The sequence below is a fragment of the Coregonus clupeaformis genome, chromosome 8 (genome assembly GCF_020615455.1).
Source record: "Coregonus clupeaformis isolate EN_2021a chromosome 8, ASM2061545v1, whole genome shotgun sequence".
NCBI classification, from domain to species: Eukaryota; Metazoa; Chordata; class Actinopteri; order Salmoniformes; family Salmonidae; genus Coregonus; species Coregonus clupeaformis.
Window position 1 is genome coordinate 53,580,637 of NC_059199.1, and position 22,148 is coordinate 53,602,784.

The 22,148-nt window shown below is 44.4% G+C and overlaps 1 protein-coding gene across 1 annotated transcript in view; it reads left to right on the forward strand.

Moving 5' to 3' along the window:
• arhgef40 (Rho guanine nucleotide exchange factor (GEF) 40) overlaps positions 1-22,148 on the forward strand; it is a 44,260-nt gene that overhangs the window by 20,600 nt on the left and 1,512 nt on the right. The window contains exons 6-28 of the mRNA XM_041882746.2: positions 4,202-4,458; positions 4,561-4,755; positions 4,919-5,033; positions 5,521-5,614; positions 5,742-5,831; positions 9,353-9,469; positions 10,591-10,689; positions 10,950-11,101; positions 11,519-11,657; positions 11,906-12,025; positions 12,175-12,366; positions 14,426-14,611; positions 15,987-16,340; positions 16,672-16,804; positions 16,922-17,090; positions 17,488-17,737; positions 17,943-18,032; positions 18,898-19,104; positions 20,109-20,288; positions 20,582-20,762; positions 21,098-21,211; positions 21,686-21,768; positions 21,913-21,959. Of these exons, the coding sequence (XP_041738680.2) occupies positions 4,202-4,458; positions 4,561-4,755; positions 4,919-5,033; positions 5,521-5,614; positions 5,742-5,831; positions 9,353-9,469; positions 10,591-10,689; positions 10,950-11,101; positions 11,519-11,657; positions 11,906-12,025; positions 12,175-12,366; positions 14,426-14,611; positions 15,987-16,340; positions 16,672-16,804; positions 16,922-17,090; positions 17,488-17,737; positions 17,943-18,032; positions 18,898-19,104; positions 20,109-20,288; positions 20,582-20,762; positions 21,098-21,211; positions 21,686-21,768; positions 21,913-21,939 (3,544 nt within the window). The 3' untranslated portion in view covers positions 21,940-21,959. The remainder of the gene's footprint in view (positions 1-4,201; positions 4,459-4,560; positions 4,756-4,918; positions 5,034-5,520; positions 5,615-5,741; positions 5,832-9,352; positions 9,470-10,590; positions 10,690-10,949; positions 11,102-11,518; positions 11,658-11,905; positions 12,026-12,174; positions 12,367-14,425; positions 14,612-15,986; positions 16,341-16,671; positions 16,805-16,921; positions 17,091-17,487; positions 17,738-17,942; positions 18,033-18,897; positions 19,105-20,108; positions 20,289-20,581; positions 20,763-21,097; positions 21,212-21,685; positions 21,769-21,912; positions 21,960-22,148) is intronic.

Sequence of the window (22,148 nt, forward strand, 5' to 3'; positions counted from 1 at the left end):
GATGATATCTATGAGGGTGCCCATGTTTACGGATTTAGGGTTGTACCTGGTAGGTTCCTTGATAATTTGTGTGAGATTGAGGGCATCTAGTTTAGATTGTAGGACGGCCGGAGTGTTAAGCATATCCCATTTTAGGTCACCAAGCAGTACGAACTCTGAGGATAGATGGGGGGCAAGCAATTCACATATGGTGTCCTGGGCACAACTGGGGGGCTGAGGGGGGTCTGTAGCAAGCGGCAACAGTGAGAGACTTATTTCTGGAAAGGTGGATTTTTAGAAGTAGAAGCTCAAACTGTTTGGGCACAGACCTGGATAGTATGATAGAGCTCTGCAGGCTATCTCTACAGTAGATTGCAACTCCGCCCCCTTTGGCAGTTCTATCTAGATGGAAAATGTTGTAGTTCAGGATGGACATTTCTGAATTTTTGGTGGCCTTCCTAAGCCAGGATTCAGACACTGCTAGAACATCAGGGTTGGCAGAGTGTGCTAACGCAGTGAATAACTCCAACTTGGGGAGGAGGCTTCTGATGTTAACATGCAAGAAACCAAGGCTTTTATGGTTACAGAAGTCAACAAATGATAGCGCCTGGGGAGTAGAAGTGATACTGGGGGCTACAGGGCCTGGGTTAACCTCTACATCACCAGAGGAACAGAGGAGGAATATAATAAGGATACGGCTAAAGGCTTTAAGAACTGGTCTTCTAGTGCATTGGGTACAGAGAATAAACGGGGCAGATTTCCGGGCGTTGTAGAATAGATTCAGGGCATTATGTACAGACAAGGATATGGAAGGATATGAGTACAGTGGAGGTACACCTAAGCATTGGGTAACGATGAAAGAAATAGCATCACTGGAGGTACTGATTGAGCCGGTCTCCGCGTGTATGGGGGGTGGGACAAAGAAGCTATCTGAGGCAGGTTGAGCAGGACTGCGGGCTTTACAGTGAAATAGTACAATAACAGTTGACTCTCTTTGAGTCAACTACTCACCACATTTTATGCAATGAGGTGCTAGCTGTAGCTTGTGCTTTCAGTACAATATTTATTCTCTGATCCTTTGATTGGGTGGACAACATATCAGTTCATGCTGCAAGAGCTGTGATAGGTTGGAGGACATCCTCTGGAAGTTGTCATAAGTACTGTGTAAGTCTATGGAAGGGGATGAGAATCATGAGCCTCCTAGGAATTTGTATTGAAATCAATGTACCCAGAGGACGATGGAAACTAGCTGTCCTCCAGCTACACCATGGTGCTACCCCAGACAGTGCTGTTGAGGCTACTGTAGACCTTCATTGCAAAACAGTGTGTTTTAATCAATTATTTGGTGATGTGAATATATTTAGTATAGTTTTATCTAAAAAAGATCACCATTTATCACCATTTTTATTTTTTATTAAATTCACTGAGGAGGATGGTCCTCCCCTTCCTCTTCTGAGTAGCCTACACTGCTACAGACAGATTAGTCTTCTCTTTTCAGCAAAATCCATTTGCTTTCCAACCTGGGTTTCCCGCGATTGTATTTGAAATATTGAGAAAGGCCTGTTTTGGCTGCATGCTGTTCACTGACTGATTTGCCATGTGTTCCTGACTGTAGGCATGCCTTGTGATTGGACTACACACAATCCACAGCTAGGCTATTAAAACAGAAATAAGCTATTGATCCTCTGTGGCTAAATTATAGGCCTACTCCTGGTATAGTATTCTGAATTATTTAATTTCATTCTGAACAGACAGCAGTCATTCTATAACTTTGGCACCTCCAGCATCCATCCCACGGCTATGATTCTGTAAGGAAATAAATCATGAAGTTTTTTAGGGAGCAGGAGAATTACAGAGAAGGCAACTTGAATTAACTCTGATTGATTTTATTAGAATTTGCAAATACAGATTTTTATTTTCATGCCACAAGCGGTACCGCATCCTGGCCAATGGATTCCGGAATGAAGCAGTCCAAAATTGAGAGGTGCCGGATCCTGTTCCGGCAGGATCCGGCTCAAATTAAGAACTGGATGTAATACCGTTTTGTGTGCAGGTACGATTCCTTCACATACAGATATAGTACACTTACGGTCTATTACAGGTGATTTTTGTTGTTGGAGATAAAAGACTGTAAAATCACCAGGAAATCAGCTCAAAGTTATTTTAATTTAGGAAATCTGTTCTCAAGTATTCCCACGCATAAATAGAGAGACATATGTGATCATATCCCAATATAATCAAGTTTTGAAAGGATTCTGTTTTTATCAAATACTACAGTGCATTCGGAAAGTATTCAGACCCCTTCCCTTTTTTCACATTTTGTTACGTTACAGTCTTATTCTAAAATTAATTAAGTAAAAATTATTCCTCATCAATCTACACACAATACCCAATAATGACAAAGCGAAAACAGGTTTTTATACATTTTTGCAAATGTATTAAAAATAAAATACAGAAATACCTTATTTACATAAGTATTCAGACCATTTGCTATGAGACTCGAAATAGAGCTCAGGTGCATCCTGTTTTCATTGATCATCCGTGAGATGTTTCTACAGCTTGATTGGAGTCCACCTGTGGTAAATTCAATTGATTGGACATGATTTGGAAAGGCACAGTCAGAGCAAAAACCAAGCTCAGAGACAGGATTGTATTAAGGCACAGATCTGGGGAAGGGTACCAAAACATTTCTGCAGCATTGAAGGTCCCCAAGAACACTGTGGCCTCCATCATTCTTAAATGGAAGAAGCTTGGAACCACCAAGACTCTTCCTAGAGCTGGCCTCTGGCCAAACTGAGCAATCGGGGAGAAGAGCCTTGGTCAGGGAGGTGACCTAGAACCCGATGATCACTCTTACAGAGCTCCAGAGTTCCTCTGTGGAGATGGGAGAAACTTCCAGAAGGACAACCATCTCTGCAGCACTCCACCAATCAGGCCTTTATGGTAGAGTGGCCAGACGGAAGACACTCCTCAGTAAAAGGAACATGACAGCCCGCTTGGAGTTTGCCAAAAGGCACCTAAAGGACTCTCAGACCATGAGAAACAAGATTCTCTGGTCTGATGAAACAAAGATTGAACTCTTTGGCCTGAATGCCAAGCGTCACGTTTGGAGGAAACCTGGCACCATCCCTACGGTGAAGCATGGTGGTGGCAGCATCATGCTGTGGGGCTGTTTTTCAGCGGCAGGGACTGGGAGACAAGTCAGGATCAAGGGAAAGATGAACGGAGCAAAGGACAGAGAGATTCTTGATGAAAACCTGCTCCAGAGCACTCAGGACGTCAGACTAGGGTGAATGTTCACCTTCCAACAGGACAACGACCCTAAGCACACAGCCAAGACAACGCAGGAGTGGCTTCGGGACAAGTCTCTGAATGTCCTTGAGTGGCCCAGCCAGAGCCCGGACTTGAACCTGATCGAACATCTCTGGAGAGACCTGAAAATAGCTGTGGAGCAACGCGCGCCATCCAACCTGACAGAGCTTGAGAGGATCTGCAGAGAAGAATGGGAGAAACTCCCCAAATACAGATGTGCCAAGCTTGTAGCATCATACCCAAGAAGACTCGAGGCTGTAATCACTGACAAAGGTGCTTCAACAAAGTACTGAGTAAAGGGTCAGAATACTTGTGTAAATGTGATATTTAAGTTTTTTATTTTTTATAAATTTGCAAAACTTTCTAATCAATTTTAGAATAAGGCTGTAACATAATCTTTTGGGGAAAAAGTAAAGGTGTCTGAATACTTTTCGAATGCACTGAATATCTGTTTGGGCTTCTTGCCGTCATTTAGTAGTGTACAAATAATTTAGAATTATATTCCGGCCCCCCGACCATCCGCTCAAGAAAGAATCGACCCGCGTCTGAATGTAGTTGGGGATCCGTGATCTATTAGATTCACATTCAAAGCCCTATCATATACAGTAGGTTCAAATTCCCCATAGGTAAGAAGACTATACCGATTGATTCATAGTAACTATCCAATAAGTTACAGATGTAAGATCTTAGTTTGAGCCAGTTTGCTACAGCAGGAAAAAAAATCCTGCAGCAACAGGAAATGTGAATTATTTTTAAACCTCAAATATACTACAAGTTTTACATTGCAAGTCAGTTCTCCAGCAACAGGGTGATCAAATTAAGATCCTACATCTGTAGGATTCAACCATAACAACTAATGTCACACTCAGTATTACATCACTATATGACATCACTGTATCTTCTCTCTCAGGAGGAAGAGGAAAGGGAGAGGTGGAAAGGGGAAGGCTAAATGTGGTGGTCGTGGCAACCAGAAGACTCGAGACCAAGCCAGTTCCAAACCACCAAGTAAAACACCTCAGCGTGATCCCGCACTCTCCCCGACAACCAACCTGCCAATCACTGCAGCCAACCGATCTGAGGCAGCACAGAAGCCTGAGGGGCCGGATAAAGAGCTCACACCAGTCAATGAGGGACAAGAAAAAGCTGAGATTGAGGAAAGCAATAGAGGTTAGATTTAAACTTATTTAGGAAAAGTTGTTATGTCACGTGGATAGAAAGTAGATGGCTAGAAGACATTATTCTCATGCCTATTCTTGCTTTTACCAACAGAAAACCAGGTTGTCCAATCAGAAGTCTCACCTGACACAACTAGCCAATCAGGCACATCCTTATCTAACCACTCTACAGAGGAGGTGGGGCCAGAGACATCTCCTGACCTATCGAATGGCCTATCACCTAAAGCCCCTCCTCTCCTAAGGGAATTGGACACAGAACTCCTCCAATCAGGAAAGCTGATGTTGACAGGTAGGTTGTTTTTTATATCCATCTCATTTAATATCCTTCCGTCCCTTACTTTCCTTTTATTCTTACTTATCCACCCTTAACCACTCTTTCTCCACTCATGCCACTATACTCCTTTCACCCTCTCTCTCTCTCTCTCTCTCTCTCTCCCTCTGTCTCTCTGTAGGTACGGTGGACAGGCTGGGACGGGCTGTGGTTATCACTGAAACGCATCTCCCAGAGGACGGTTGCCGTGCGGACGAGATGGGCCGTGTCTTGGCCTGTTATCACAGGATCACCCGGTAATACTCTGTCACTATGTCAAACTGTCCATATCACAGTCTAGTCCCAAAAAAATATTGTGAAGTGGTTATCCCACTGGCTATAGGGTGAATGCACCTATTTGTAAGTCGCTCTGGATAAGAGCGTCTGCTAAATGACGTAAATGTAAATGTAAATGTAGTCTGGGGGACCCTTTATAGCGTAACACTGGCAGCTTCCCTATATAGTGTATTTATTCCTTGTGTTATTATCTTTATGCATTGTTGGGAAGGGCACGTAAGTAAGCATTTCACTGTTAGTCTACACCTGTGGTTTACAAAGCATGTGACAACTACAAATTGATTCGATTTATTTTGAGCTAGTCTAACAAACTGTGATACTTTATATAGTGGTTTTTATAGTTGTTTTATAGTTGTTTTTGACAGAAACTGAAACTTGAACTTAAATGTTTCATGTTATCCCGTCTTCCCCTCTCCCCCTCCCTCTATCTCTTTTTTCCTCATTCAGCCCTTCTGCTAAAGAGCGTGGTCTAACAGTAATAGTAGACAGTAGACAATCTCCTCCCTCCGCTCTCTGCCTCGCCGCACTGAAACAATTACAGGTGAGGAAGAGTTAAATGTTGAAGTGCTAAGAGTGTTTATACATGTATGTGTTTATATGTAGACGTGTTTATGTTGAGAGGGCGTCTCTAATGTGTGTTTGTACGTCTGTGTGTGCATGCGTTCCAGGCTGTGGTCCCGGGAGGTCTTGGCTCTGTCCTCATTCTGGTGGAGGAGCAGCAGCAGGAGTCGTCTCCACACACTCTAGAGGGAGTAGAGGTGACTACACACACACACACACACACACACACACACACACACACTTCTCTCATCTATCTCCATTTGGCCTCTGCCCATGTCACTTTAATAGAAAATGATGTCATATGTTTTTATAGAACGGACTATCCTTCATCCTCCTCCCTACTCGTCCCTTCAGTGACAATATTATAATATTTTTATTTTACATCCATGTGCTTATCTACACTAAAGATAACAATTACATTTTAGAAAAACAATGGCAACACTAGCTATCCTCTCATGGAATTTGAAAGGGCTTAATATTTCTATCAAGCGTTTCAGCTGTCTTGATATTCTAGCTAGAAACCATATTGATATAGCAATGCTCCAAGAAACACACCTGCACCAAAGGTACACACATAGAATAGGGAACCATTTGTACAAACTGGTTGCTTTTTCATCAGCCCAAAACAAAACTAAGGGTGTAATCATAATGATGAATAAGAAACTCGAAATCAACTTCCTTGGTAAAGGCAAGACCAAGAAGGCAGAATCACTTTCCTTAAATGTATCCATAATGGAAAGAAAATTGCCTTTAATCTGTATGTTCCAGATTCATATGATCCTAAATGTTTTGATTCTCTGAACAGCATATTGATCGAATTAACTGAATTCCAACTCGTTATTGGGACAGACATGAATGCCATTCTGGACATGCAGAACAAATCTAATAAGACCAACTACAATCCACAGGCAACCAAGGCTCTACAACATACAGTATACTCTCTGATTACAACCTCATTAATGCCTGGCGAGCTCATAACCCTAAAGCAAAAGAGTGCACTTTCTATTCAAACAGGAGCAAAACATTCTCCCAAATCGATTTTGGACTATTATTTACTCCTCTATGTTCTTTAATCAAGAAAATAGAAATACGACATATGAGGCTATCTGATCATTATGCTTATTACTGCCAGATACACATGTCAGAATCTCCTACAAGAGACACAAGATGGCGCTTTAATGTTTGCTTACTACAAAATCCTACTGTCTGTGAACAATTTTAAACTGAATTGAATTAATTCATAATGATTAACAAAAATTCAGTCGATGATCCTCCGATTCTATGGGATGCCATTAAAGGTTTTATTAAAAACAATGCAACTGCATTTGTATCTGGACAGAATAAATCACAATTAAAGAATATATCAGAGTTGGAAAAGCTGTTAACGAGAGGGTTCACAACAAACACTTTTTTCAGAATAGGGTAGTGACTACTCTCTTCAAAGTTAAGACTGAACTAAATCTATTGATAAGACAGAGAGCAGAGTTTGCCATCCATCGAGTTAGACTCAACCATTACTTCCATGGTAATCGACCCAGTCACCTACTGGCTAATAAGCTTCACAGTAATGATCAATTAGCGGCTATTGCAACTATTGAATCTGAGTCTGATTAATTACTATCAGAACCCAAATTAATCAACCATTGATTCTATCGTTTCTATAAAGAATTGTACACCTATGATTGTAAATCCACATAAGACAGTTTGAGTCCTTTTTAAAGGATATAAGAACTCTTCTCTCAACTGAGGAAGCAGGCTTGCTGGAAGCCCAAATCTCTCTCCATGAACTCAAAGGGGCATTGGATAACATAAATAAAGGCAAATCACCTGGTTGTGACGGTATCCCTCCTGAGATCTATTACATGTTTTGTTACCAATTAGATCCACTGTTACTTGAAATGATTAACACAGCTGTTCACAAAGGTTCATTTGTAAATACGGCACTAATTTCTCTTTTATAAAAAAAGGTAAGGACGTCACCCAGTGCTCTCACTACCGCCCTCTATCTTTGATAAACACAGATATTAAACTGTTTTCTAAAATTCTGTTGTCCCATCTTACTTACCCAAATTGGTACATCTGGACCAAAGCAGGTTTGTTAAAAAAATATTATTCTCAGATAACCTCCGTCGTCTATTACATATCTTACATGCTTTATCAGAGACCAAAGCCGGGAAGTTCTATCTCTCGACACAGAAAAAGCTTTTGATAGACTAGAATGGTCATGTCTTTGGTCGGTTTTGGAACATATGGGACTTGGCTCATTAATATGATTAAAATACTATATGCCAAACCCTTGGCCATGGTAATAACAGGAAATACCTGCTCTGTTCTGTTCGGAATAACTAGAAGTAGCAGGCACGGTGATCCCATCTCACCTCTGCTAATTTTTATTGTCTATGGAACCCCTGGCCCAGGCAATTCGACAATCGAAAGAAATTACACCAATATCTATCAATTCTACAGATCATGTCATCTCATTATACACTGATGATATCTTACTTTATCTAGACAATGTATCTCAATCCTCCCCAAAAGCTTTGAAGGTCATAGACAAATTCAGCTCCATCTCAAGTTAGAAAATAAATCTAACCAAACCTGCCCTAATGCTTCTCAAGACCCCGATGGAGGACTCCATCTCTACGTATAGAATCTCAATCGTTTCCCATTTTAAATATTTGGGAATTGATATATTTCCATCCTTCCCTTGTCTCCCCCTTCTGGCTATTGGGATAAAATCCATAGTGCAGTTTCAAAATGTATACTGAACAAAAATATAAATGCAACATGTAAAGTGTTGGTCCCATGTTTCATGAGCTGAAATAAAAGATCCCAGAAATGTTCCATATGCACAAAAAGCTTACTTCTCTTAAATTGTGTACACAAATGTGTTTACATCCCTGCTGATTATTAAACAGCATGATCATTACACAGGTGCACACTCTAAAATGTGCAGTTTTGTCACACAACACAATGCCACAGATGTCTCAAGTTTTGAGGAAGCATGAACTTGGCATGCTGACTGTAGGAATGTCCACCAGAGCTGTTGGCAGAAAATGTAATGTTCATTTCTCTACCATAAGCCGCCTCCAACGTCATTTTAGAGAATTTGGCAGTACGTCCAACCGGCCTCACAACCACAGACCACGTGTAACCATACCAGCCCTGGACCTCCACATTCGTCTTCTTTAACTGCGGGATTGTCTGAGACCAGCCACCCCCGCAGTATTTCTGTGTAATAAAGCCCTTTTGTGGGGAGAAACTCATTCTGATTGGCTGGGCCTTGCTCCCAAGTGGATATGGGGTGGTGGGGACTGACAACCAACCTGTGTTGCTAGGCAGGGTGTGAAGGGGTAGATGCGGTGGGTTGGATGGAGACATGTTGGACAGGGGGGAATGGGATGGGGAGTTGGAGGTGTAGGCCCACCTATTTTTGTTTCTCTCTTCTCTACATCCACATTTTATAATGACAAAATCTTGTGTGATCTTTTTCAAACCACTGTGCCAACCCAAACTTAGTTGGCTCAGATATCTTTTTTTCACATTGTCCTTTTCATCACAGTTCCAGCAACTATGGTCAATGCGTAACCAGACCAGCTCAGTACAGCTTGATTTGGCTTGGCTCCTTTGGCTCAGTAGTGTGAAAAGCCCTCTATATTCTGGCCCTGTATCACTTCCTTCCCAGAATCTGATCTTCTTTTCTCTGTGTCCTGTGTAGGTGCACACGGTGCGAGGGACAGGGGTCCTTCAGCAGTATATAGACAGGCAGCAGCTGCCTCTGGAGATGGACGGAGACTACAAACACTGCCACTCTGACTGGCTGGCCTTCAGACTGGTGAGAGGGGGAAGGAGGGAGAGAGGATGAGAGGGGGAGGGGACGGATGGAGGGAGGGAGGGAGGGAGGGAGGGAGGGAGGGAGGGAAAGAGAGGAGAAGAAGAGAGGGGAAGAGGGGAGAGGGAAGGCAGGGAAAGAGAGAGAGAAAAGTATGTTCCCAGCATGTGTCTAGCACTCAGAATGTCATGTTTAGCACTTAGAATGCCAAGACTTATAGTCATAAAGTGCAACCTATTCTTTCTCAAATAAATTCAGATTCCACATGCAGCTAAATCAATACGCCGCTATTGGCATTTTGAATATGAGATAGACCCAGACTGACTGGACTGATTTGTCAATTCACACTTATCTCAAATTGAATAGTCTTGGCATTCTAAGTGCTAAACTTGACATTATGAGTGCTAGACGCACAAGATCGCACACACGCACACACACACACTCACGTATGTTACCCATGGCATTTGACTTTAATTAAAAAGTTAACTCACTAAAAATGTCATTTCTTTAAAGGTGCACTATGCAGAAATCAACCATTTCCTGGTTGCTAAAATTCTAATAGTTCGCCTATTTCAGTTTATGTGATAAAACAAGCAACAGTATAGAGAGTCATTGTACCATCTAAACCATTGTGAAATATATTTTCCATAACCCTAAATATTGTATTTTCAGTTGTTTGAAGCTGGTGTACAAAACCGAAAGTAAAAGACGCAAAACTAAACTTAAGAACGGGAAGCATAGAAATAGCACACATAGAACAGATCTACTGCTTCTTAGACTTGCTTTCAATGAGAATGACAGATTTATAACTCACATTTCTATGTGATTTTGTCGGGTCGCCCAAAAAGTTACATATTGCAACTTTAAAGTTATGAAATCAGCAGTATCAATGGTCACGTTTTCACCATCAAGCCCTTCTATGTCATGTGCAATATCAGCTAATATAGGTGTGTCCCAAATGACACCATATTCCCTATGTAGTGCACTACTATTGGCCAGAACTCTATGGGCCCTGGTCAAAAGTAATGCTGTGGCCCATAGTAGTGCACTATGTAGGGAATAGGGTGCCGTTTAAACTATTGACTAACTGTACTACGTTACTCCTGTCCCGTTTCCGCTGTTAGAGTGTGGAGAGTCTAACTGAGTGTTGTGAGAGCGCCCTCTCTCTGTTGGAGGATGCACTGCAGTCTATGGACACAGCACCACTACCAGACTGTATCAAGGTAGGATACATGCATTACTGTATCACCACATGTATTTGGTCTAACATGGTACCACACAAGTCAGTGAGGTGTTATGGGGAGAAATACTAGCAGTAATAATTGAGAAACTGAATTGAACTTGAGAACATTTCAGTAAACTTTAGGAACTTTTTAAAAAGTTGAAGAACTTTTGAGTAAATGTAACATACTTTCTGTGTGAACCATCTGGGTATACAACACAACACAAGGTTAATCTCAGTATATTTTTTACTATTTTCCAGAATGTTCCTCTAAGTATGGACAAACACAGACAGCTGATGACGAGCGTCCTAGTCGACCAACGGCTGACTGAGCTGCAGCGGAGGGGCGGGGCCTGGCTGGCAGGGCTGGCCAATGGCACATCAGGACTAGCAAAGCGGTCCCCAGACTGCAGGTACCACCATCTACCGTGTCCCATCAGTGATAATGCAGTTCAAATAGATTATCCTATCATAGATATAATGTATGCGATAACGGTTCCTATTGTAATACTTCTCAATCTGCTATCTCTTTCATTAAAGGGATACTACTTCCCCAGAGTCAGATGAACTCGTGGATACCATTTTTATGTCTCTGTGTCCAGTATGAAGGAAGTTAGAGGTAGATTTGCGAGCCAATGCTAACTAGTGTTAGCACTATGACTGGAAGTCTATGGGTATCTATTGTTTTGGGCGAATCCTAACTTACACATTTTCACTTAGTCATGCATTGATGTCAATGGGAGAGTAAGTGAATTTTCAACTTAAGTGGAAATTAGTATTCGCTCTTATATGATCATATTCTATATGACCTTTGAACTCTGCGCCTTCAGGGCTGCTCTGGCTGCGACCTCTAACCTCTATGACAGCGTGGATGATGCCCTCCACCGCCTCGTCCGCATGTCCAATCAGAGGGGAAGTGACCTGGAAGCCCTCGGCCGATTGGATGCCATGGTGGACAAACTGGAAAAGGTAGGAGAGAGAGAGGGAAGCACAGAAAGAACACTATAGTAGTATAATAGTACAGTGTGGAGCAGCAGTTAAACTATTATTTCCTCCCCCATTCTAATTTCACCCTCCCTCCCTCCCTCCCTCCCTCCCTCCCTCCCTCCCTCCCTCCCTCCCTCCCTCCCCACTCTCCCTCTCTCCCTCTCTCCCTCCCTCCCTCCCTCCCTCCCTCCCTCCCTCCTCTCCCATCCCTCTCAACCTCTCTCTATCAGTGTGAGAGGGAGATAGAGCAGATCCAGGATCAGTTGGAAGACTACAGGGAGCCTCCCATCTCTCTCAGCAGACTCTCCCTCAAACAGCAGAAGTTCAAGACTTTCAGAGAGTCGGCCAATGTGAGTGTGTGCGTGTGTGTGTCATGTGTGAGTTTGTGTTAATGTGTTTCTGTATAATATATATGTTGCTCATCTGTATATTTTCTGTGTGTGTGTGATGTGTGTGTGTGTGTATGTGTGTGTGTGTGTGCGTGCGTGCGTGTGCATAGGAGCTGCACACTGTGACCCTGGCGGTCCTTGGAGATCTGGAGAGCTGGTCTGAGCTGGACTGGGGGGGACTGAGAGAGGTGCAGGTCAGGGTACCACCGGTCAGAGAGAGACTCAGAGACATGTCTCACTGTCTGTCTGACTGCTGGACAACACTGGACAACACACAGAGACTACTGTCCACACTGACCGAGGTAAACACACAGAGACTACTGTCCACACTGACCAGAGGTAAACACACAGAGACTACTGTCCACACTGACCAGAGGTAAACACACAGAGACTACTGTCCACACTGACCAGAGGTAAACACACAGAGACTACTGTCCACACTGACCGAGGTAAACACACAGAGACTACTGTCCACACTGACTGAGGTAAATATTCGTACCAGTGGAGGTCACTGATGGGAGAATGGCTCATAATAATGGTCACAACGGGGAGAAAATGGAATGGCATCAAACACCTGGAAACCATGTGTTTGATGTATTTGATACCATTCCACTGATTCCGCTCCAGTCATTACCACGAGCCCGTTCTGCCCAATTAAGGTGCCACCAACCTCCTGTGATACATACAGGTCCAGTCAAAAGTTTGGACACACCTACTCATTCAAGGGTTTTTCTTTATTTTTACTATTTTCTACATTGTAGAATAATAGTGAAGACATCAAAACTATGAAATAACACAAATGGAATCATGTAGTAACCAAAAAATTGTTAAACAAATCAAAATATATTTTATATTTGAGATTCTTCAAAGTAGCTACCCTTTGCCTTGATGACAGCTTTGCACACTCTTGACATTCTCTCAACCAGCTTCAGGAGGAATGCTTTTCCAACAGTCTTGAAGGAGTTCCTACATATGCTGAGCACTTGTTGGCTGCTTTTCCTTCACTCTGCGGTCCAACTCATCCCAAACCATCTCAATTGGGTTGAGGTTGGGTGATTGTGGAGGCCAGGTCATCTGATGCAGCATTCCATCACTCTCCTTCTTGGTAAAATAGCCCTTACACAGCCTGGAGCCTAGGTGTGTTGGGTCATTGTCCTGTTGAAAAACAAATGATAGTCCCACTAAGCGCAAACCAGATGGGATGGCGTATCGCTGCAGAATGCTGTGGTAGCCATGCTGGTTAAGTGTGCCTTGAATTCTAAATAAATCACAGACTCATCAGACCAAAGGACAGATTTCCACCGGTCTAATGTCCATTGCTAGTGTTTCTTGGCCCAAGCAAGTCTCTTCTTCTTATTGTTGTCCTTAAGTAGTGGTTTCTTTGCAGCAATTCGACCATGAAGGCCTGATTCATGCAGTCTCCTCTGAACTGTTGATGTTGAGATGTGTCTGTTACTTGAACTCTGAAGCATTTATTTGGGCTGCAATCTGAGGTGCAGTTAACTCTAATGAACTTATCCTCTGCAGCAGAGGTAACTCTGGGTCTTCCTTTCCTGCGGCGGTCCTCATGAGAGCCAGTTTCATCATAGCACTTAATGGTTTTTGCAACTGCATTTGAAGAAACTTTCAAAGTTCTTGACATTTTCCAGATTGACTGACCTTCATGTCTTAAAGTAATGATGGACTATCGTTTCTCTTTGCTTATTTGAGCTGTTCTTGCCATAGTATGGACTTTTTCTTTCCTTCTTAATGCATTTGAGCCACTCTGTTGTGTTGTGACAAGGTAGGGGGGGTATACAGAAGATAGCCCTATTTGGTAAAAAACCTTCCACAAATTAACTTTTAACAAGGCACCTGTTAATTGAAATGCATTCCAGGTGACTACCTCATGAAGCTGGTTGAGATAATGCCAAGAGTGTTCAAAGCTGTCATCAAGGCAAAGGGTGGCTACTTTGAAGAATCTCAAATATAAAATATATTTTGATTTGTTTAACACTTTTTTGGTTACTACATGATTCCATATGTGTTATTTCATAGTGTTGATGTCTTCACTATTATTCTACAATGTAGAAAATAGTAAAAATAAAGAAAAACCCTGGAATTAGTAGATCTGTCCAAACGTTTGACTGGTACTGTACAAACATACATTATACCGTACACACATACATGAGACACATAGACAAAGACACAAGCATGACACGCTCAGTCACGACACACACGCACTCATGCACACACACACACATACTGAAATGCGCATAATTCGAACAAGCGTACAGTAACAGCAACACACACAGTTATGACACTGTCAACTAACCCCTATTTGTCATTTTCTCCCCTCTCTACATCTCTCCACCCCTCCAGGCCAACCAGTGGTGCGACGTCATCTCCTCCACCTCACCCTCCCCCTCCACCCCCCTCTCCTCCCTCCCTCCCATTCCGCCATCCCGTTTCCAGGACGCCCGTGCCTTAGCCTTGGAGCTGGGTGGTGGAGCTCTCCTGGACCTGTGGTCTCAGACCCTGGAGCGATACCAACGCACCGTGGCCCAGGTCAGTCATTCAGTCTATCTATCTATCTATCTATCTATCTATCTATCTATCTATCTATCTATCTATCTATCTATCTACACTCAGAAAAGGTGTATCTAGAACCTAAAAGGGTTCTTCGGCTGTCCCCATAGCAGAACCCTTTGAAGAACCCTTGTTGATTCCAGGTAGAATCGTTTTGGTTCCAGGTATAACCGTTTTGGGTTCCATGTAGAACCCTTTCCACAGAGGGTTCTACATGGAACCCAAAATGGTTGTACCTGGAACCAAAACTGATTTTACCTGGAACTAAAAAGGGTTCTCCTATGGGGACAGCCGAAGAACCCTTTTGGAACCCTTTTTTCTAAGAGTATATCTCGCTACTGTACTTATAATATATTCACAACACTCTAAGGAGATTTGTGTCTGTTTATGTAAAAAAAAGAGCCATGGTATGTGAAGAGGAAATTAAATGTTTACGATTTCTGTTCTGTGGATATTACGGGTGCACTATGCAGAAATGTCTCCGCCATTTCCTGGTTGTTAAAATTCTAACAGTTTGCCTAATTTCAGTTTATGTGACAAAACAAGCAAGTATAGTGTAGAGAATCATTGTACCATCTAAACCGCTGTGAAATATATTTTCCATAACCAACAATATTTTATTTTCAGCTGTTTGAAGCTGGTGTACAAAACCAAAAGTAAAAGACGCAAAAACTAAACTTAAGAATGGGAAGCATAGAAATAGCACACATAGAATAGATCTACTGCTTCTTAGACTGGCTTTCGATGAGAATGACAGATCAATAACTCATATTTCTATGTGAATTTGGTCGGGTCGCCCCAAAGGTTACATATTGCAGCTTTAAGCGGTGGTGTTACCATCTAAGCGTTTGTAAAACACACACAGGCATGTACACACACGCAGGTCTGGTGTCCCATGCTAGAGCTCACATCTGGGCATTGTGAATATCTGAATCCCTCACACACACACACACCATGCCAGGGCTCACATCAGTCACCCTTTTGGAACCATTTTTTCTAAGAATATATCTATCTATCTATCTATCTATCTATCTATCTATCTATCTATCTATCTATCTATCTATCTATCTATCTATCTATCTATCTATCTATCTATCTGTCTGTCTGTCTGTCTGTCTGTCTGTCTGTCTGTCTGTCTGTCTGTCTGTCTGTCTGTCTGTCTGTCTGTCTGTCTGTCTGTCTGTCTGTCTGTCTGTCTGTCTGTCTGTCTGTCTGTCTGTCTGTCTGTCTGTCTGTCTGTCTGTCTGTCTGTCTGTCTGTCTGTCTTGTCGTATCTACAGTATCTATCTATATCTACCTCTCTCTCTCTATCTATCTTTTAACAATGCCCACCGTTTCTGCTACTGCTCCTCAGGTCAAACCCAGGCTGCTGCAGCAGGCAGAGCGGGGTCAGAACCAGGGCCAGGCCCGGCCCAAGACCCCCTCCACCTCCAGTCTGTGGGACCTGATGGGGCCCGAGGGAGAGGGAGACTGGGGTGTGGGGGCCGGGGGAGGGGAAGGAGGCCTCCAGTCCTGGGGGTCCCTGGCTTCACTGTTTCGCCCACAGACCTGCTCCACTCTGAAGATAGGAGAGGAGAAAGGGAATAAGAAGGGGGGAACAGGAGGAGGAGGTGGAGGAGGAGGTGGAGGAGGAGCGGGAGGAGGAGCGGGAGGAGGAGCGGGAGGAGGGAAGTTTCTGCAGAATCTGCTGCATCCGGCGAAGAAGAGTGTAAGTGTTTGTTTGTGTTTGTGTGGTGAGGGATGGCTGTAAAAACTGCCTGTATTTATGTGTGTGTTTTAGATTATAATGGATTGCATAACATCTCCAGTGTGTTAGCCATCACCTGCTGGGTGTTGACGAACAGTGGCGATTCAGCATGTAGAATCATCGGGAAACAGAAAATGACGGCCGATATTCTGGTCAGAGATCACCCGCTGCTGTTCGTCTTCACGGTGTGTCTCTTTTACATTGTAGGATCATAGATACATCACCTCACTCTCCCTCTCCTCTCCCTCGCTCTCTCTCTCTCTCTCTCTCTCCCTCTCCTCTCTTCCCCCAGCCCACAGAAGCCTCTTTGCCCCCCAAGCCCCCCAGGAAGCGTCACCCCAGCTTCGACCTCCAGGCCCTGCTGGCCCCCCGTCGGGGCCCTGCCACCCCCAGGCCCGTAGAGCCTCCTGTGGGTGCAGCCAGCCGTAACTCCCCCCTCTCCTGGCTGGGCCGCCGGGCCCTCGCAGACCCTGTTATCACCGCTGGGATGGCAGCCGCTGTCCCTGGATGGAGAGAGGGAGGAGGAGGGATTGGGGGAGGAGGAGGAGGAGGAGGAGGGGTGCAGGGGGGATCAGGGGTGCTCATCAGAGGGGTAGAGGTGAGCAGCAAGGAGGTGGTGGACTACACCGGGACGCCAAGACAACACGTGCTGCTGAGCCGAGCGGAGAGGGAGACGGGAGGGGAGAGGCAGGGCACCACCACCGCACAGAGGTATGGTGTGTGTGTGTGTGTGTGAGAGAGAGAGAGAGAGAGAGAGAGAGAGAGAGAGAGAGAGAGAGAGAGAGAGAGAGAGAGAGAGAGAGAGAGAGAGAGAGAGAGAGAGAGAGAGAGAGAGAGAGAGAGAGAGAGAGAGAGAGAGAGAGAGAGAGAGAGAGAGAGAGAGAGAGAAATGCAGCCATCGGCACTAATTATAATGTACAGGCTAACTTGACATGAAAGTGAAAAGATGTCTGTGTTTGGCTCTTTTAAGTCAATTTACACATAATTTAGCAAGTCAATATTTGGTCACAGATAAATGTCCCATTAATGACTTATTTTTTTCTCCCTCCCTCCTTCCCCTCCCCCACACTCTCTGTCCCCTCTCCCTCTCCTCCCTCTCTCCTTATAGTAAACTGTACCTATTGTGGTGCAGGATGTTGAGTTCAGAGAGGCAGTACGTGGCCGTATTAAAGGGGGTGGAGGAGACCTGCCTGCCCCTCCTGGAGGCTCCAGACACCCCCTCCTCCCTCAGGGGGAAAGCAGACCTCCTGTTCCCCAAATGGGCCAGCCTCAGCTCCTTCCATTCGCAGTACCTCCTCCCAGCCATGGAGGGAGCTCTACTGCAGAGTCTGCTGCAACAGGACCTCTTCAGTAAATACGTGAGTGGGGTGATCATAGAGTTGGAGAGAGGGCTGTTTTAGCATGGGCAGCGCCATCGAGGGTACTGTATAAGTAGACAAAAAATAAGAAATTAATTACTTTACTCTCTCTCCCTCTCGCACCCTATCCCCCCCCCACCCCTCCCTCTCTTGCTTTTTCCCTCTCTCTCTCGCCATACCAAACCCCTCTCTCACACACAAATAGAGAGAGGAGTTTCTCCAGTACTCTCACTACATCAGGACTAAACCAGAAGTGGACTCCCTGTTGGTCACTCAAGCTGCAGACTTCTTCAAGGTAAGAGACTGTCGTATACCAAAACAATTACATTAAAACAGCATCAGTGGAGGCTGGTGAGGGGAGGACATCTCATAGTAGACTGGGATGGAATGAGTGAAATGTTTGATGTGTTTGATACTGTTCCATTCCTACCACCAGCCACCACGGAACTGCATCATATTCACTAGCTAAAGCCCATTACAACAACAGTATTATAAAACAAAGCCAGATTTGGGCTGTTTCATATAGTATGGGCAATTAAAACAGCATTGTATACACTGAAGCCAATTATAATTGTAATGTATGCTCAAATAACTCATTAGTGTTGGATTACACTAAAACCAATCAACAGTCTTTCAGTATACAACAATAAACACAGTCTGATACACACATAGGGCATAATCTTATCACAGCTTTAGACTGAGAAAACATGAAAAGAAGAACATCACATAGATGGTTTTAGTAGAGATCTGAGGGTTGAATATTTACTGTAGTTTAGAGCTGTGTCAAATGCTGGAGGTGCAGTATTTAAAACGGCCACAGGGTGACAGTAAAATATACATTATTTCAAAGTACTGTGTAGCTCAATTGGTAGAGCATGGGTAAGGGGTTCGATCCCCGGGACCACCCATACGTAAAACATGTATGCGCACATGACTGTAAGTCGCTTTGGATAAAAGCGTCTGCTAAATGGCATATTATTATTATTATTATAATGAAAATGATTAAGATAATAACGATGATGATGATGATGATGAAGATTAAGATAATAACGATGATGATGATGATGATGATGATGATGATGACCATACTGTAGATGGCAATGATGCTGAAGTCCTCTCCTCTCTCTCCCTCCTCCCCTCACCTCCTGTTCCCTAACCAGCTCAGACTCCCTTCCAGCCCTCCTCTCTCCCCCCTGTCGTTCCCCCACTGTCTCCAGGCCCCTACACAGAGACTGGAACAGTACTGCGATGCCTTGGAAGAGCTGGGAGGGCTAAACCCTGCCTCCGACTCCTCCCTCTCCGTCCTCAGACACGTCCAGCGTCATGGCGAGGACCTCCGGGCCAGCGACCTCATCGTCGGGTGTCCGGTGAGAACGCCAGACTTAAAACTACATTCTCAGCTCTGGGCGGAAGCCAATTTAGAATAGATAAATCCTCACACTGGTATAATGCTCCCAAAGTGTTGGACAAGGTTTCAACCTTAAATTGGGTTTGCGTCCCAAATGGCACCCTCTTGACCAGAGCCCATAGTGCACTTCTTTTAAGAAGGGCCCATAGGGCTCTGGTCAACAGTAGTGCACTGTGAAGGGAATATAATGCGATTTGGGACTTCTTCAGGACAAACAGTTCAATAAGTACACCTGCATACATTCGCTTGAAGAACAACATTTGTCCATAACCACAGATCTAGAATCAGCTTTCCCTACCTCAGATCTAACCACAGCCATTTGGGGGGTTAAGCCAAAACTGACCGTAGATCAGCACCTAGAGGCAACTTGTTTCATCCTACTCCTGTTTTAGAAGCCCATATCTGCTTCATGTCCTGTAGTTCTGTTGCTACTGTGACACAGTTCTATCAATCATCATGGTGACACACACACACACATACTCATACGCACATACTCATACACGACACACACATACATGCACGCACACATACACACAGTGAGCGAGAGAGAGAGAAACACATGCGCACGCAAACACACACACATACACAAACACACACTCACTGTCAGTCTGACTGATGACATAATGCTTTGCTGAGTCACCTACAGAGTGGGTAATATAGCTAGGCTAAACCCTCCCACTTAGCTAGTAGAACACACCCACAAAAACACATGAAGGCACGCTGACACACAAACACACGCGTACACACACACACAAAGCTCTCTGAAAGTTAGCTAAATGACAGAACAGAGAGCGCTGGAGGAGTTAGGTTTGACGCATAGCTCCGGTTACATGAACCTCACATCACCGGATTGTTAAAAATAGCTCGTTTCAAAAGCTGCTCTTGAACAACATGAAGTGGTTTGGTGGGTGGTAAACTGTGTGTGTGTGTGTGTGTGTGTGTGTGTGTGTGTGTGTGTGTTAGGTCCCAGTGGCGGAGCGTGGAGAGCTGGTGCGTCAAGGGGAGCTGTTGGTGTGTGGGGGGACCAGAAGGAAGAAGACAGGGGTGAGGAGTGTGTTCCTCTATCAACACCTCATCATCTTCACCAAACAGAAGAGCCCCAGTCCAGGACGCACCGCCTACAGCTTCAAACACAGCATCAAGGTAACAGACCCAGACATAGGAAGGTAGTATGCAAACACATGCACACACATACACAAGTACACACGCAGACGCACATACATACACATACACCAACACGGGCAACCACGCATACACACACGCACGCCCGGAAACACACACATATGGCCTCATTCAAACAAAACAGAAAAATTGGACACAAAATCCATAACTTCCAAAACAGCAATGAAATGAGACAAAGATGCTATACCATATGAATCCACTCTGTGTGCTTTTATTCTCCCTCTCCCCTCCCTCCCTCCCTCCCGCTCTGTCAGACGGGTGAGATGGGTCTGACCCAGAGTGTGGGTGAGGAGGGGGTGAGGTTCGAGGTGTGGGTGCGTCAGGCCCCTCGTATCAGGGACTGCCTGACCCTGCAATGTCAGAGTGGAGAGGAGAGGGCAGCCTGGACACACGACATCGCTCAGCTCCTCTGGACTCACGCTATACACAACACAGGTACAGTATGACCCCTGACATTTTACCCTGACCCACAGAATTGGAATAAGATTCTAGTTCTATGCTCTGAACCCTCACCTCTCACCCCAGCCATATACAACACAAGTGCCATTCGATTGTAGCGGCCTTAACCCATCACCTAGCGACCTTGTCAAGAGGTTCAGATAAGGTGTAGGGTTGACCTGGGTTTGAGTCCTGGTCGGGGCCACCCCTCAAATTTGCTAGTATAAGATATTGCATATTGCTCTCTCTCTCTCTCTCTCTCTCACTCTCTCTCTCTCTCTCTCTCTCTCTCTCTCTCTCTCACGCGCGCGATCGCTCTCTCTCTTTCTCAGAGTTGTGTCTGAAGGAGACAATGTGTATTGGTGTGTCCAGTAAGATACTACTAGATGTCACAGGAGCACCGGTAACATCTGAACTCGACTCTATCTACAATCTCAACGACAGAGGTACACACACACACACACACACACACACACATACACACACACACACACACACACTGTCAGAAACCACCCATTTATTATTAACACCCTGTATGTAATACATATACTGTCCACCAGATGTCTCCCTGTGAATAATGGTATTTCACAGTGAAGAATCATGCTCTGTCTTTCTGCGGTGTTGCAATATTAATTTCATTACAAATGCTTTATTGGTAGGCCACTGACCCCCACTCTCTTTTTCTCTCACTCCCTTCCCCCTCTCTCTCTCATCTCTATCCCTTCTCTCTCGCTCCCTCTCGCTCACTTTCTCTCTCATCTCTATCCCTTCTCTCTCGCTCCCTCTCGCTCACTTTCTCTCTCATCTCTATTCCTTCTCTCTCTCTCTCTCCCCCTTTCTCTCTCTCTCTCTCTCTCTCTCTCTCTCTCTCTCTCTCTCTCTCTCTCTCTCTCTCTCTCTCTCTCTCTCTCTGTCTGTAGTCCACAGTAGCTGTTCAGACTCTTCCTCTGTTGGCAGTCAGAAGGAGGGGGGATCCCCAGCCTCTGGGAGGGGACACACACAGGTGAGTTTCACACACGCATACACACAGACACACACGCACACATTCGTGCATACACATACACGCACTCACACACATGCAGAAATAGACAATCAAACACACACACATTCACACTGTGCTTTAAGTGTGAGATGTTTGTCTCTACAGAATCAGTCTCCTTCCACTGCGGTGTAATCTTCATCTCAACAACAAACGTGAGTGATCTTATTTTACACACTTTTACTGTAATCTCTCTCCATTTCCTCCATCGCTTCTTCTCTCCATTTCCTTGTCTGCCCTGTCAACCCACAATCTCTTTCTCCTGTTAAACTTCTAAATCAGTCACTTTCTACATGCTGTGACCCATTTTTCTCCTGAATGACTGACACACCTGTGTTACAAAT